This window comes from Macaca thibetana, chromosome 16, assembly GCF_024542745.1.
Source record: "Macaca thibetana thibetana isolate TM-01 chromosome 16, ASM2454274v1, whole genome shotgun sequence".
In the NCBI taxonomy this organism is placed as follows: Eukaryota; Metazoa; Chordata; class Mammalia; order Primates; family Cercopithecidae; genus Macaca; species Macaca thibetana.
Window position 1 is genome coordinate 24,257,639 of NC_065593.1, and position 14,520 is coordinate 24,272,158.

At 43.0% G+C, this 14,520-nt stretch overlaps 2 protein-coding genes across 6 annotated transcripts in view; both read left to right on the forward strand.

The window, feature by feature from the left end:
* TP53I13 (tumor protein p53 inducible protein 13) overlaps window positions 1–14,520 on the forward strand; it is a 343,577-nt gene that overhangs the window by 294,436 nt on the left and 34,621 nt on the right. The window lies entirely within an intron of this gene.
* The window catches only part of TAOK1 (TAO kinase 1), a 164,494-nt gene that overhangs the window by 137,583 nt on the left and 12,391 nt on the right, over window positions 1–14,520 (forward strand). For 4 of the 5 annotated variants that reach the window (XM_050763307.1, XM_050763308.1, XM_050763309.1 and 1 more), the window contains 2 exons: window positions 7,240–7,452; window positions 9,074–9,256. In XM_050763307.1, coding sequence (XP_050619264.1) covers window positions 7,240–7,452; window positions 9,074–9,256 — 396 coding nt within the window. Of the gene's footprint in view, window positions 1–7,239; window positions 7,453–9,073; window positions 9,263–14,520 lie in introns of those variants that run through there. The other variant, XM_050763310.1, reaches the window with a different exon arrangement.

Sequence of the window (14,520 nt, forward strand, 5' to 3'; positions counted from 1 at the left end):
CTTGTACAAAATTTAAAAACATGAAAGTGCATTATAAAATAAAAAGTTTTAAGCTGCATAGCCACTAGTTAGAAAAATAATAACAAGAAAAAAGTTTTCTTCTTTATGCTTGTTCCTCCAGCCACCTGATCCATCTCTCTCAAGGACAAAGTCAACTACAGTTACCAATTCTGAAATTTGTGTTTGTTTTTGAGACAGAGTCTTACTCTGTCACCCAGGCTGGAGTGCAGTGGGGCGATCTCGGCTCACTGCAAGCTCCGCCTCCCGGGTTCACTGCATTGTCCTGCCTCAGCCTCCGTGTAGCTGGGACTGCAGGCACCCACCACCATGCCCAGCTAATTTTTTGTATTTTTAATAGAGACAGGGTTTCACCATGTTAGCTAGGATGGTCTCAATCTCCTGACCTCGTGATCCGCCTGCCTCAGCCTCCAAAGTGCTGGGATTACAGGCGTGAGCCACCACGCCCGGCCCACGTGAATCTTAATATACAAAACCACCCACTATATAGTCTGTCATCGATGATAAGCACCTTAGTTGCCCTGTACATATCTGTACATTTTAAACTTTTGTTTATATTCAGTAAGGTCCAGTTTCCACAGTATTTCCTATTTAAAGCTTCCCCTGTACTCCTACCCAGCCATTTTTATAAGATATTTGATATTTAAACTATAAAATGGTTCTTGGTTTTACTCTGAGTAACTGTGCTGGAGTACAGTGAAATTCATTCACAGAGGTAGTCTGTGTGAAAATCTAGAAACTACAACACACTCAATGGTTTTCCCAATGCCCACCCAACTCCATTCAAACAAGCTGTCCTGAACAAAATATAGAAACGATGTTAAGATGCTTTATTGTTTTCATGTGAATGTGAGTAAAATTTCACCTTGCTATGTCTTCAAAATAGGTAAGTTTTATTTACAGAGTGGTTATGTTGACTACTAACATAACCTTCCTTAGTTAATGCTTAGAAAAACTGGAATTGTAATGATATTTTAGATTTATTTTGTTTTTGCAGTAAGGAGATACATAATCATTTAGCTACAGAAAGACAATCTCCCATGAAAAGATTTTTAAACTAACATGTCAGCAAAGTCAATTGTGATTTTAAAGCCAACAGCACCGAGGAATAAACCAAACTGAAAGTCGTACTGTAAATCTGATATGACTGACTGCATTTCCCTGGGGCTTGGGTAATGGATAGTTGTTTGACATTTAACCATTTCTTTCTATTTCCTGTCATTAGAACTTTTCCGTTTTAAAGCTTATAAACAGTAATCTGATTCTCTCAGATAGTATATTAAAAGTGAGGAGAAAATAAAGCTTCATTAATCATAGTCAGACTTTAAATAAAATGCCTTTCTGATTACAGGTGAGCTCAAGGTTTCCTGTTAGGGAAGAAAAATCACCATTTTCCTCATATTTATGTGTATCTATTTACTTAGTCAACTGGAGCATTTTAACCCCAAATCATCACATTTCTATTTACTTAAGTAATCGTTGCCTTTTCCAGTTTTCTTCTTAAGTAGTGGAGGCAGAATTTAGAATATAGCATCAACTGTGTTTGATGGAGGAGAGGAGATTGCAGTTGGAACATTTTATTTATGTTGATTAGGATCTGTGGGGGTGGGGTGCTGTTTCTGTGGAAAGGGTCGGGTGAAAATCTGCTGCCTACTCTGCTGTTTCTTCAGCTTTCATCCAGATGATGCTTTGTCAGCACTAAATGAGTAGAAATAACTGAAACTTGCATTCATCTCGCTTTCATTTGAGTCACACATTGAGGGATATAGTTTATTCTTAGTATAAGCATTAATTTTACTCTTGTTAAAGAAAAATTTTTCAAGGAGTTATTTTTTCTCATTAGGCAGGGATGTGGAATGATTACAGTATTCCTGGCACAATGTTTTTTTGTTTTTGTTTTTGTTTTTTTGGTTTTTTTTTTGAGATGGAGTTTCGCTCTTGTCGCCTAGGCTGGAGTGTAGTGGCGTGATCTTGGCTCACTGCAACCTCCACCTCCCGGGATGAAGTGATTCTCATGCTTCAGCCTCCCAAGTAGCTGGGATTACAGGGGCCTGCCACCACGCCCTCGTGTTTTTAGTAGAGATGGGTTTCACCACCTTGGCCCTGCTGGTCTCAAACTTCTGACCTCAGGTGATCTACCCGCCTCAGCTTTCCAAACTGCTAGGATTACAGGTGTGAGCCACCACGCCCAGCCCAGCACAATGCTTTAAAAATAAAAAGTTTTGGCTGGGCGCAGTCACTCACACCTGTAATCCCAGCACTTTGGAAGGCTGAGGCAGGGGATCACCAGGTCAAGAGACCATCCTGGCCAACATGGTGAAACCTCGTCTGTACTAAAAATACAAAAATTAGCCGGGCACGGTGGCGCGTGCCTGTAGTCCCAGCTACTTGAGAGGTTGAGGCAGGAGATTCTCTTGAACCCGGTAGGTGGAGGGTCAGTGAGCCAAGATCGTGCCACTGCACTCTAGCCTGGCGACAGAGCGAGACTCCATCTCAAAAAATAAAAATAATGTCCAGGTGCGGTGACTCATGCCTGTAATCCCAGTACTTTGGGAGGCTGAGGTCGGGAGTTTGAGACCAGTCTGACCAACATGGAAAAACCCTATCTCTACTAAAAATACAAAAGTAGCCGGGCGTGGTGGCGCATGCTTGCTGTCCCAGCTACTCGGGAGGCTGAGGCAGGAGAATCGCTTGAACCCGGAAGGTGGAGGATGGTGGAGGTTATGGTGAGCCGAGATTCCGCCATTGCACTCCAGCCTGGGCAACGAGGGCAAAACTTCATCTCAATAAATAAATAAATAAATAAATAAATAAATAAATAAATAAAAATAAAACCTTTTAAAAGAATGGATGCTATTTTACTGAGGCAGAAGATACTATCTAAATTTCATTGTTCCATTTCTGTCTAGAAGCACTTGAAACAACTTTGTTAACCATGAATGGTTGTTTTTGTTTGTTTTCGCTCTGTCACCCAGGCTGGAGGGCAGTGGCACAGTCTTGGCTCACTGCAACCTCTGCCTGCCAACTTCAAGCGATTCTCCTGCCTCAGCCTCCCGAGTAGCTGTGATTACAGGCATGCGCCACCACACCCGGCTGATTTTTGTATATTTAGTAGAGAAGGGATTTAGCCATGTTGACCAGGCTGGTCTTGAATGCCTGACCTCAAGTGATCCACCCGCCTCAGCCTCCCAGACTCTTGGGATTACAGGCGTGATCCACCACACCCCGCCTAAGAATGATATTTTAAAATGGTGCTACTCAGCCTGAGCAACATAGTGAGACCCTGTCTCTAGAAAAAATTACCAGCCTGGGGGAGCATAGGGAGATCTCATCTCTAAAAATAAAGCCAGGCACAGTGGCTCACGCCTGTAATCCCAGCACTTTCGGAGGCTGAGGCGGGCAGATCACGAGGTCAGGAGATCAAGACCATCTGGCTAACGGGGCAAAACCCCATCTCTACTAAAAATAAAAAATTTAGCTGGGCGTGGTGGTGTGCGCCTGTAGTCCCAGCTACGCAGGAGGCTGAGGCAGGAAAATCACTTGAACCAGGTAGTCAGAGGTTGCAGTGAGCTGAGGTCATGCCACTGCACTCCATCCTGGTGACAGAGCAAGACTCTGTGTCAGGAAAAAAAAAAAAAAGAGAGAGAGCATGATGACATGCCTGTGGTGGTCCCAGCTACTCAGAAGGCCGAGTGGCAAGAGGATCACTTGAACCCCAGGAGGCTGAGGCTATGGTGAGCCATGATCATGCCATGCACTCCAACCTGGGCCACAGAGTGAGACCCTGTCTCAAAAAAAGAAAAGAAAAAGATTAAAAAGCCAAACGTGGTGATGGCTCACACCTGTAATCCCAGCTACTTGGGAGGCTGAGGTAGGAGGATTGCTTGAACCTGGGAGGTCAGGGATGCAGTGAGCCATGATCATGCCACTGTACTCCAGAGCCTGGAGGACAGAGTTGAGACTCTGTCTCAAAAATAAAAGCAGGCTGGGCACGGTGGCTCAAGCCTATAATCCCAGCACTTTGGGAGGCCGAAACGGGTGGATCACGAGGTCAGGAGATCGAGACCATCCTGGCTAACACGGTGAAACCCCGTCTCTACTAAAAAAATACAAAAAAATAGCCGGGCGAGGTGGTGGGCGCCTGTAGTCCCAGCTACTTGGGAGGCTGAGGCAGGAGAATGGCGTGAACCCGGGAGGCGGAGCTTGCAGTGAGCTGAGATCCGGCCACTGCACTCCAGCCTGGGCGACAGAGCGAGACTCCGTCTCAAAAAAATAAATAAATAAAATAAAAGCAGTGCTACTAAGTGCCTCTACTAAAACTCTTAGCTAAACTAAGAGTTTCTCTTACTAGCTAGACGTTTCTTGACCCCTCACAAAATAAAGACATATTACTAGGATCTAGTGCCTCAGATGGTGAAAAATACAGAAAGGTATATTTAATGTTGTAGTATTGAGGGGAGTACTTCTTAGATACGTGTGTAAATTTGGTCACATATCCATTTGTTGCATGATGAATCAGCCAATCAATACCTGGCGGTATTTATATTAAGGTAAAAAAATAATTTCAACTATAGGTTCTGCCTCAGTGCAGTAAATCAATGTGTTGTCACTTGTAGGATCAACTGGTACACCTTGCAGAAACAGATCTCATCTTATTAAAACTTCTTAAAACCTGAGTTCATAGAATACCCAACCTGCTGATTAACCAAACACTAAAGCCAAAGATCTTCTGTCTCTAAACTTAAATATTTTCATCTTAGAAATGTTTATATACTGTAGTTCATGTCTGTTACCCCAACAAGAGGGCTGTCTCCTCACGTTAGCACATGAGTTTTGTTTAACCTTTGAAAGATTAGTTTTGTTATGGTTTTGTGTGTGTGTGTGTGTTTGAAACAGAGTCTCTCTTTGTTGCCCAGGCTGGAGTGCAGTGGTGCAATCTTAGCTCTCTGTAGCCTCCATCTCCCGGGTTCAAGCAATTCTCATACGTCAGCCTCTTGAATAGTTGGGATTACAGGCATGTGCCACCACGCCGAACTAATTTTTGTATTTTTAGTAGAGACAGGGTTTCACCATGTTGGCCAGGCTGGTCTCAAACTCCTGACCTCAAATGATCTGGCCACCTCAGCCTCCCAAAGTGCTGGGGTTACAAGCGTGAGCCACCATGCTTGGCCAAGATTAGTTGACTGACGTTTAAGTTTTTGCTTGTGTTAAAGAGTAAACCATTGCTAAGTATATCTCTACCTAGTTTATTCTCTTAAGGAAAAGACCATTGTAATAACAGTATTAATAATTCCGAATAGAGATTTCCAAGTTAGCCTCACATTTGGTACATAAACTGTATAGTTGGAGTTGAGAGTGTCATTAAAAGAAATTGGGGGCAAGGCACAGTGGCTCATGCCTGTAATCTCAGCACTTTGGGAGGCCAAGTTGGGCAGATTGCCTGAGGTCAGGAGTTCAAGACAAGCCTGGCTGACATAGTGAAACCTGGTCTCTACTAAAAATACAAAAATTGGCCGGGCGTGGTGGCACAAGCCTGTAATCCCCGCTGCTCGGGAGGCTGAGGCAGGAAAGCGATTGAACCCAGGAAATGGAGTCTGCAGTGAGCTGAGATCGCACCACTGCACTACAGCCTGAGCAACAGAATGAGACTCCGTCTAAAAAAAAAAAAAAAAAAAAAAAACAGAAAAGAAATTACAGCAAAGTGTTTCTAAAACAAACAGAATAAATGTGCTTTATTTTCTGTCTGTAGATCTGATAAGATATTGTCTCACCAATAAAGTGCTTTTATATCTTTTTTTTTCTTTCTTTCTTTTTTTTTTTTAGAAACCAGTGTCTCACTCTTATTCAGCCTAGAGTCCAATGATGCAGTCACGGTTCACTGCAGCCTTGAACTCCTGGGCTCAAGTGATCCTTCTGCCTCAGCCTCCCTAGTAGCTAGGACTACAGGTGCGCATCACCGTGCCTGGCTAATTTTTAATATTGCTTTGTAGAAATGGGGTCTCACTGTGTTGCTCAGGCTAGTCTGGAACTCCTGGCCTACAAACAATCCTGCCATGGCCTCCCAAAAGTACTGAGATTACAGGCGTGAGCCACCATAATTGTATTATGCTTAATTCATGAGAAAAAAATTTAATTTTCTAAGCCACGCACAGTGGCTCATGCCTATAATTACTGTACTTTTAGAGGCTGAGGTGGGAGGATCGCTTGAGGCCAGGAGTTTGGAACCAGCCTGTGCAACGTAGGGAAACTTCATTGCTACCAAAAAAAAAAAAATTAGCCAGGATCTGGGTGTGGTGGCTCATGCCAGTAATCCCAGCACTTTAGGAGGCCGAGGCAGGTGGATTGCTTGAGCCCAGGAATTTGAGACCAGCCTAGGCAACATGGTGAAACCCTGTCTCTACAAAAAATACAAAAATTGGCCAAGTGTGGTGGTTCACGCCTGTAATTCCAGCATTTAGGAAGCCAAGGCAGGCAGATCACTTGAAGTCAATAGTTCGAGACCAGCCATGCCAACATGGTGAAACCCTGTCTCTACTAAAAATACAAAAATTAGCTGGGCGTGGCGGCACATGCCTGTAATCCCAGCTACTCGGGAGGCTGAGACAGGAGAATTGCTTGAATTCGGGAGGCAGTGGTTGCAGTGAGCCAAGATTGCGCCATTGGACTCCAGCCTGGGCGACAGAGCAAGACTCAAAAATAAAAAGCCGAATGTGGGTGTGGCACACACCTGTGGTCCCGGCTACTCAGGAGGCTGAGGTGGAAGGATTGCTCGAGCATAGCAGGTTGAGGCTACAGTGAGCCGTGATTGTACCACCGCATTCCAGCCTGGGTGACAGAGTGAGACTCCATCTCAAAAAAAAAAAAAGAAAAAATGTAATTTTCTGTCATGAATATGCATAATAATCAAAGCTAATTTTAATATCTACTCAGGTCACTAACTTTATTAGTGAAACAACAGATACTGTTACAAGTCCTATCATAAATGGTGTTCTTTATGCCCTAATGTTTTAAATGAAGTTTTTTGTTGTAAAACTGCATAAATTTCAGTCAGCGGTTTGGCCAAATAGCCAAGTGCAAAAAGTATCTGCAACTTTATGATCTGACCTGTTTGGTTTTCCTCTCATTTTTTCCTAATAGTCTTTATTTTCATGTATGTAAGCATACCATATACCAAATACCTTGTGTTACAACTTACATAAATCTTTTTTTTTTTCCCCCCAGTCTAAAGAACTCCAAATAAAAAAGCAGTTTCAGGATACCTGCAAAATCCAAACCAGACAGTACAAAGCATTAAGAAATCACCTGCTGGAGACTACACCAAAGAGTGAGCACAAAGCTGTTCTGAAACGGCTCAAGGAGGAACAGACCCGGAAATTAGCTATCTTGGCTGAGCAATATGATCACAGCATTAACGAAATGCTCTCTACACAAGCCGTGAGTTTGCTTTTTTTGGGCAAAACAAATTTAGTGCCCCTTTTCTTCCACTACTTGAATGAAATCACAGCAATTAAAGTACTAGTTGAAAATGATAGCTCTCCTGCAGCTTGGGAAATGTGGTGATGGTTCATTTTCTTCCTATTCTCAACATTGCTTGAAAATGTCATGATGCATGAGGTATGTCATGATGCATCAATTTTCTTTTTTTTTTTTTTTTTTTTTTTTGGTTGAGACAGAGTCTTGCTTTGTTGCCCAGACTGGAGTGCAGTGGCCGGATCTCAGCTCACTGCAAGCTCCGCCTCCCGGGTTCACGCCATTCTCCTGCCTCAGCCTCCCGAGTAGCTGGGACTACATACGCCCGCCACCTCGTCCGGCTAGGTTTTTGTATTTTTTAGTAGAGGCGGGGTTTCACCGTGTTAGCCAGGATGGTCTCGATCTCCTGACCTTGTGATCCGCCCGTCTCGGCCTCCCAAAGTGCTGGGATTACAGGCTTGAGCCACCGCGCCCGGCCAATGCATCAATTTTCATTTATACATTTAGACATGAGGTTCTAAATAGGCTCCCTGCCAGCACAGATCCCAACACCTTACTGAGATTGGCATAGCAGCTTTGGGAAGCAGTGAGCAAAAGGTATTATTATAATGGGAATAAAAATGGTTGTGTTTGAGTACAAATACAAAATTTTTTTTTTTTTTTTTTGAGATGGAATTTCACCCTGTCGCCCAGGCTGGATTGCAGTGGTACGATCTCATCTCACTGCAACCTCTGCCTCCCGGGTTCAAGCGATTCTCCTTCCTTGGCCTCCCGAGGAGCTGGGATTATAGGCACAAAATATTTTCCATATAAGAGCTTTGTAAACTTTTTTTTAAAGGGCCAGATAAGGCTGGGCGCAGCGGTTCACGCCTGTAATCCCAGCACTTCAGGAGGCCTAGGCAGATGAATCACCTGAGGTCAAGAATTCGAGAGCAGCCTGCCCAACATGGTGAAACCCCATCTCTACTAAAAATACAAAAATTAGCCAGGCGCGGTGGTGGGCGCCCATAATCCCAGCGACTCAGGAGGCTGAGGCGGGAAAATCACCTGAACCCGGGGGGCAGAGGTTGCAGTGAGCCAAGATTGCGCCGTTGCACTCAGACTGGGCAATTAAATGAGACTCTGTCTAAAAAAAAAAAAAGGGGGGGGGCAGATAAGACTTTTTAGACAGGAGGCAAAACTAAGGCTATTATGTGGGTACTTACATGACCGCTTAAGATGTAACCCTTTCAAAATGAAACATCATTCTTAGCTCATGGGCTGTAAAAGACAAAAAAACAGGCACCTGCCCATACTTTGCTTGTAGACTATGGTTTGCTGGTCTTTGTTCTATAGTTATTTCCACTACAGAGGAAGAGATTCAGAGATCTAAAGAGATTCTAGGTTTTTCTTAAGAAAAATGTGGTTATTCAGGCATCCTCCAAATAGCTTATGATAGCTTTATCTTCATAATACTATTGTTAGTTATTCTGCCTTTCTTTTTCAGAGATGTTTACTCCAAGATAAAAGACAGAATCCATAGGTCATGCATTGATAGCTAACAGTAGGATATATCTGTTTCTTTTTTTTTTTCTCTCTCTCTCAGCTGCGTTTGGATGAAGCACAGGAAGCAGAATGCCAGGTTTTGAAGATGCAGCTGCAGCAGGAACTGGAGCTGCTGAATGCATATCAGAGCAAAATCAAGATGCAAGCTGAGGCACAACATGATCGAGAGCTTCGGGAGCTTGAACAGAGGGTCTCCCTCCGGAGGGCACTCTTAGAACAAAAGGTATAAGTAATAGAAGGGAAAATCATTGTTTTCAAATTAGCTTTTGTCAAAAGCGTTTTATAAATATATTTTCATGTTGGCAGGGGTCACATTAGATTTCTTTCACAAAACCACATTTCCTGAATTCTGGTTATGGCAGCAGTTTTTTCTTTAAAATTACTGATTCACTGATGAACCTTATCATTAATGAGCTCCAGAAATCAAGGGAATATAATTAAGTAGTAATTGCTAGAGAAAAGATATGGGTGTGTGAAGACAGTCAGTTGAATTTGAGAGTAGCAGCTCTGAATCCATGTTCCTCACTTCTGTGTTCCTAGCTTGCTCTACCTAAGGAGGTTGGAGAAAGACTTAACTAGTGAAGAAAGAGAGCTGCATTAATTGCCTGAGAGAGCCAGGGACAAAGGATCAGGAATATATGCTTTACTCATATGTCCTTGGCCTGGAGCTATACAGATTGGTAGAGGATTATTGAGGGATAGAAGGTAAAATCAGTTCCACACAGGTGAAAAGTCAGGCTGAAAAAATGTTGTTTCTAGATGCACATCTTTACTTTTTCTGAATTATTCTTGTCAGATATATTAGAAAATAGAACTAGAATCCCCAGATTTCCATCCTTTGGGATACTAAGGTATGTGTGTGTGTATTAGGGAAAAGGGTGATGGACAAAAGGTTTTGAAAGGTAAAGAGAAGAAAGGCATTTGTTGCAAGAAGTGGAGATTAGGCTGGGCTTAGGCCTCCCAGCACTTTGGAAGCCAAGGCGGGAAGATGGTCTGAGCCTAGGAGTTCGAGACCAGCCTGGGCAACACAGGGAGACCCTATCTCTACAAAAAATTTAAAAAAGTAGCTGAGTGTGGTGGCACGCCCCTGTGGTCCCAGCTACTTGGGAGGCTGAGGCGGGAAGATGGATTGAGCCTAAAAGGTTGAGGCTGCAGTAAGCTATGGCTGCACCACTGCACTCTAACCTGGGCAACAGGGCAAGATCCTGTCTCAAAATAAATGAATAAATAAAACAGTGGTCGATTATCAATTGTATCCAGGGTTCAGAGATACATTCCAGAACTCTTGAGTCTTAAATTCCCAACAACTGATGTAGTCTTAGGTCCCTCGGTCATTGCATTTAATACTTACCTAATGATCTTCCTAAAGTTGTCATTGTTTCTGGACCATAGGCCTGTAGATTTTTCCTCTATTTCCTATAGTTCTTGTGCTAAAAATAGAATGCCTTATTAAAGTAAAAAATATATTTTAAACCAGGTGTTGTGGCTCATGCCTATAATCCCAGCACTTGGGAGGCGGAGGCAAGCAGATCGCTTGAGCTCAGGAATTCAAGACCAGCCTGGGCAACATGGCAAAACCCTGCCTCTACAAAAGATACAAAAATTGGCCAAGTGTGGTGGCACACTCCTATAGTCCCAGCTACTAGGGAGATTTAGGTGAGAGGATCGCTTGAGTCGGGGAGTTAGAGGCTGCAGTGAGCTGAGATCATGCCACTGCACTCCAGCCTGGGTTACAAAGCGATACCCTGTCTCAAAAAAAAAAAATCTTAAAAAATATCACCTCAATAAGATATAAGATATTACTATTTCTCTAGCACAGCTGTCTTTATTACTGGCTTCTTTGAGAGGTATTTGCATCTAAATATTAACTCAATTTTATTTCTTATTCAAGATGAGAAAGCTAAGGCCAGGCACAGTGGCTCATGCCTGTAATCCCAGCACTTTGGGAGGCCGAGGGGGCAGATCGCCTGTGGTCAGGAGTTCAAGACCAGCCTGGCCAACATAGTGAAACACCATCTCTACTGAAAATACAAAAATTAGCCGGGTGTGGTGGCAGGCGCCTGTAATCCCATCTACTCGGGAGGCTGAGGCAGGAGAATCCCTTGAATCTGGGAGGCAGAGGTTGCAGTGAGCTGAGATGGCGCCACTGCACTCCAGCCTGGGTGACAGAGCGAGACTCCGTCTCAAAAAATAAGATGAGAGGCCAGGCACAGTGGCTCACGCCTGTAATCCCAGCACTTTGAGAGGCCAAGGCGGGCGGATCACGAGGTCAGGAGATCAAAACCATCCTGGCTAACATGGTGAAACCCTGTGTCTACTAAAAGTACAAAAAAATTAGCCAGGCGTGGTGGCGGGCACCTATAGTCCCAGCTGCTCGGGAGGCTGAGGCAGGAGAATGGCGTGAACCGGGGAGGCGCAGCTTGTAGTGAGCGGAGATAGCACCACTGCACTCCAGCCTGGGCGACAGAGTGAGACTCTGTCTCAAAAAAAGTAAATAAAAATTAGATGAGAAAGATAGAAACATAAATTTTGAAAAATATAGTTTGTTCCATGTGCAAATTTCCTAAATCTGTCTCATTCCAAATTTTTTTTTTTTTTTTTTTTGAGACGTAGTCTCGCTCTGTCACCCAGACTGGCGTGCATTGGCATAATCTCCGCTCACTGCAAGCTCCAACCAGGCTTGAGTGCAGTAGCCCGATCTCCGCTCACTGCAAGCTCCGCCTCCCGGGTTTATGCCATTCTCCTGCCTCAGCCTCCCGAGTACCTGGGACTACAGGCGCTCACCACCACACCCAGCTGCTTTTTTTGTATTTTTAGTAGAGACGGGTTTTCACCGTGTTAGTCAGGATGGTTTCGATCTCCTGACCTCGTGACCCACCTGTCTCGACCTTCCAAAGTGCTAGGATTACAGGCGTGAGCCACAGCGCCCGGCGGTCTCATTCAAACTTTTATATTTAAAATTTAAAGTTTTCTTTTAGGCTTCAGTATTATCACTAAATGAAAAACTCCCTATGGTATTTCAAGAATGGTGTTACAAGAGAAATATCGGCACTATTAAAGTGTGATTGTAATTTTAGCTCCACCTGGTGGTTAACAGTTAAACAGCATTAATTAGCATCTTAGTCTTATTTAATATCCTAACCAAAAACTGCATGTTAATACAAAGCCATTACAATGCAGGCATAAAATCAGTACTCATTGACTCATTGGTGAAGGTACAGTAACACTTTTATACAGTGCTAATACATCTTGGAAAGCAATTTGGAGTTGCGTGTATGTATACTTGTTTGGTTTTTTTGTTTGTTTCAGCAGTCTCTCTCTATTGCCCAGGCTGGAGTCCAGTGGTGCAATCTCAGCTCACTGCATTCTCCATTTCCCAGGCTCAAGCAGTCCTCCCACCTCAGCCTCACAACTACAGGCATGCACCACCATGACCACTGATTTTTTTTTTTTTTTTTGGAGGGGGCAAGGGTAGAAATGGGGTTTCTCCATGTTGCCCAGGCTGGTCTCGAACTCCTAGGCTCAAGCAATCTGCCCACCTCGGCCTCCCAAAGTGCTAGGATTGCAGGCCTGAGCCACTGCGCCCGGCCTGGAGTTGTATATTTAGCCTTGTAAATGTTAAGTGTTTAAAACTTTGAGGAAAAGAAATCCAAATTACAGAAAGAAAGGAAAAGAAATCCAAATTACAGAAAAAAAAAACTGCATAAGTGTTAATTATAACAACTTTATAATAGTTTAAAACAACCTATTTAAAATAGAGAAATGGCTGGGTGCTGTGGCTCATGCCTGTAATCCCTGCACTTCGGGAGGCTGAGGCAGGTGGATCACGAGGTCAGAAGTTCAAAACCAGCCTGGCCAAAATGGTGAAACCCCATCTCTACTAAAAATACAAAAATTAGCTGGTCATGGCCCAGCTACTCAGGAGGCTGAGGCAGGGGAATCGCTTGAACCTGGGAGGCAGAGGTTTCAGTAAGCTGAGATCACGCCACCGCACTCCAGCCTGGCAACAGAGCAAGACTCCGTCTGAAAAAAAAAAAGTAAATATGGCCAAGCCAACAATAAAATCTTACTCAGTCATTTAAATGATGTCTGCATAAACAGTACTAATAAGGAAAAATGTTTGTGATGTGTTTAACAAAATTTTAAAAGACAAATCCTACTTGAAGTAATGTTAGTAGTGGCTATGTTAATGTGATAGGTTGATTTTTTTCTCTTGTTTCTTTTTTAAATATGGTTTTATTCATTTCATAATGGAAAAATGCATACAATTAGTATTTAAAAGAGTAAAAATGCATACAATTAGTATTTAAAAGAACAAAGGATGGTACATCTATAGTGCTTCAAGGTGTTACTTGGTTTTTATGGCTAATATTTTGCCTTTCAAGCGAAGTATGTGACTGCAAGGCAGGCTGGGGTCAATTAGCAATCACTAAGACCCTGTACCCTCTCTACAAAAACTTTGTAAAATCCTAGAAGCTGTAATTTGTGCACTTTATGCTTGCCGGTTGTACATACAGATGAGATATCTGAAAATAAATAGAAATGGAACTGGAGTGAATGTTAGTTGATTCTAGGTGAAAAATCATTCTGTTTGAAGATTGTTGTAAGTCTCCAAGTGAACCAAAAATTGTTCATTTAGGTTGAGACACAAACAAAATGAGCCTCACATGTACATGAAGTCTTGTTTCAATATTTGTCATCCTTCATTTACATTAAATTTTTAGATAACAACACAACTATAAATGTTAAATTATATGTGAAATATATATATATGAAAAGTAGTAGTATTTCCAGAGTATAAATGACCTTGTTTTATCATCTCATTTACTTTTCTCTCAAGATTTCTCTTAGTATTAACATCATGGTTAGTAATGTTTTTAAGTAAGAATTAAAATTTGGGGGTAGGTGCAGTGGCTTATGCTGTAATCCTAGCACTTTGGAAGGCCGAGGGGAGCGGATCACTTGGTGCTCAGGAGTTTGAGACCAGCCTTGGCAACATGGCGAAACCCCACCTCTACAGAAAAAAAAAAAACACACAAAAATTAGTTGGGTGTAGTGGTGTGCACCTGTCAGCTCCTCTGGAGGCTGGGGTGTGGAGGATTGCTTGAACCTTTGAGGTAGAGGTTGCAGTGAGCCAAGATTGCACCACTGCACTCCAGCCTGGGCGACAGACCAGACCCTGTCTCAAAAAACAACAAACAAACATATTTTTGCATAGGAAACAAATAAAAAATTGCAGAAGAGGCCGGATCACTTGAGATCAGGGGTTTGAGAGCAGCCTAGGCAACATGGTGAAACTTCTCTACCAAAAATACAAAAAATTAGCCGGGTGTGGTGGTGCATGCCTGTTTTTTTTCTTTTGTTTTGTTTTGTTTTGTTTTTTGTTTTTTTGAGACAGAGTTTCACTCTTGTTGCCCAGGCTGGAGTGCAATGGCATTATCTTAGATCACTGCAACCTCCGGCTCCCGGGTTCAAGCGATTCTCCTG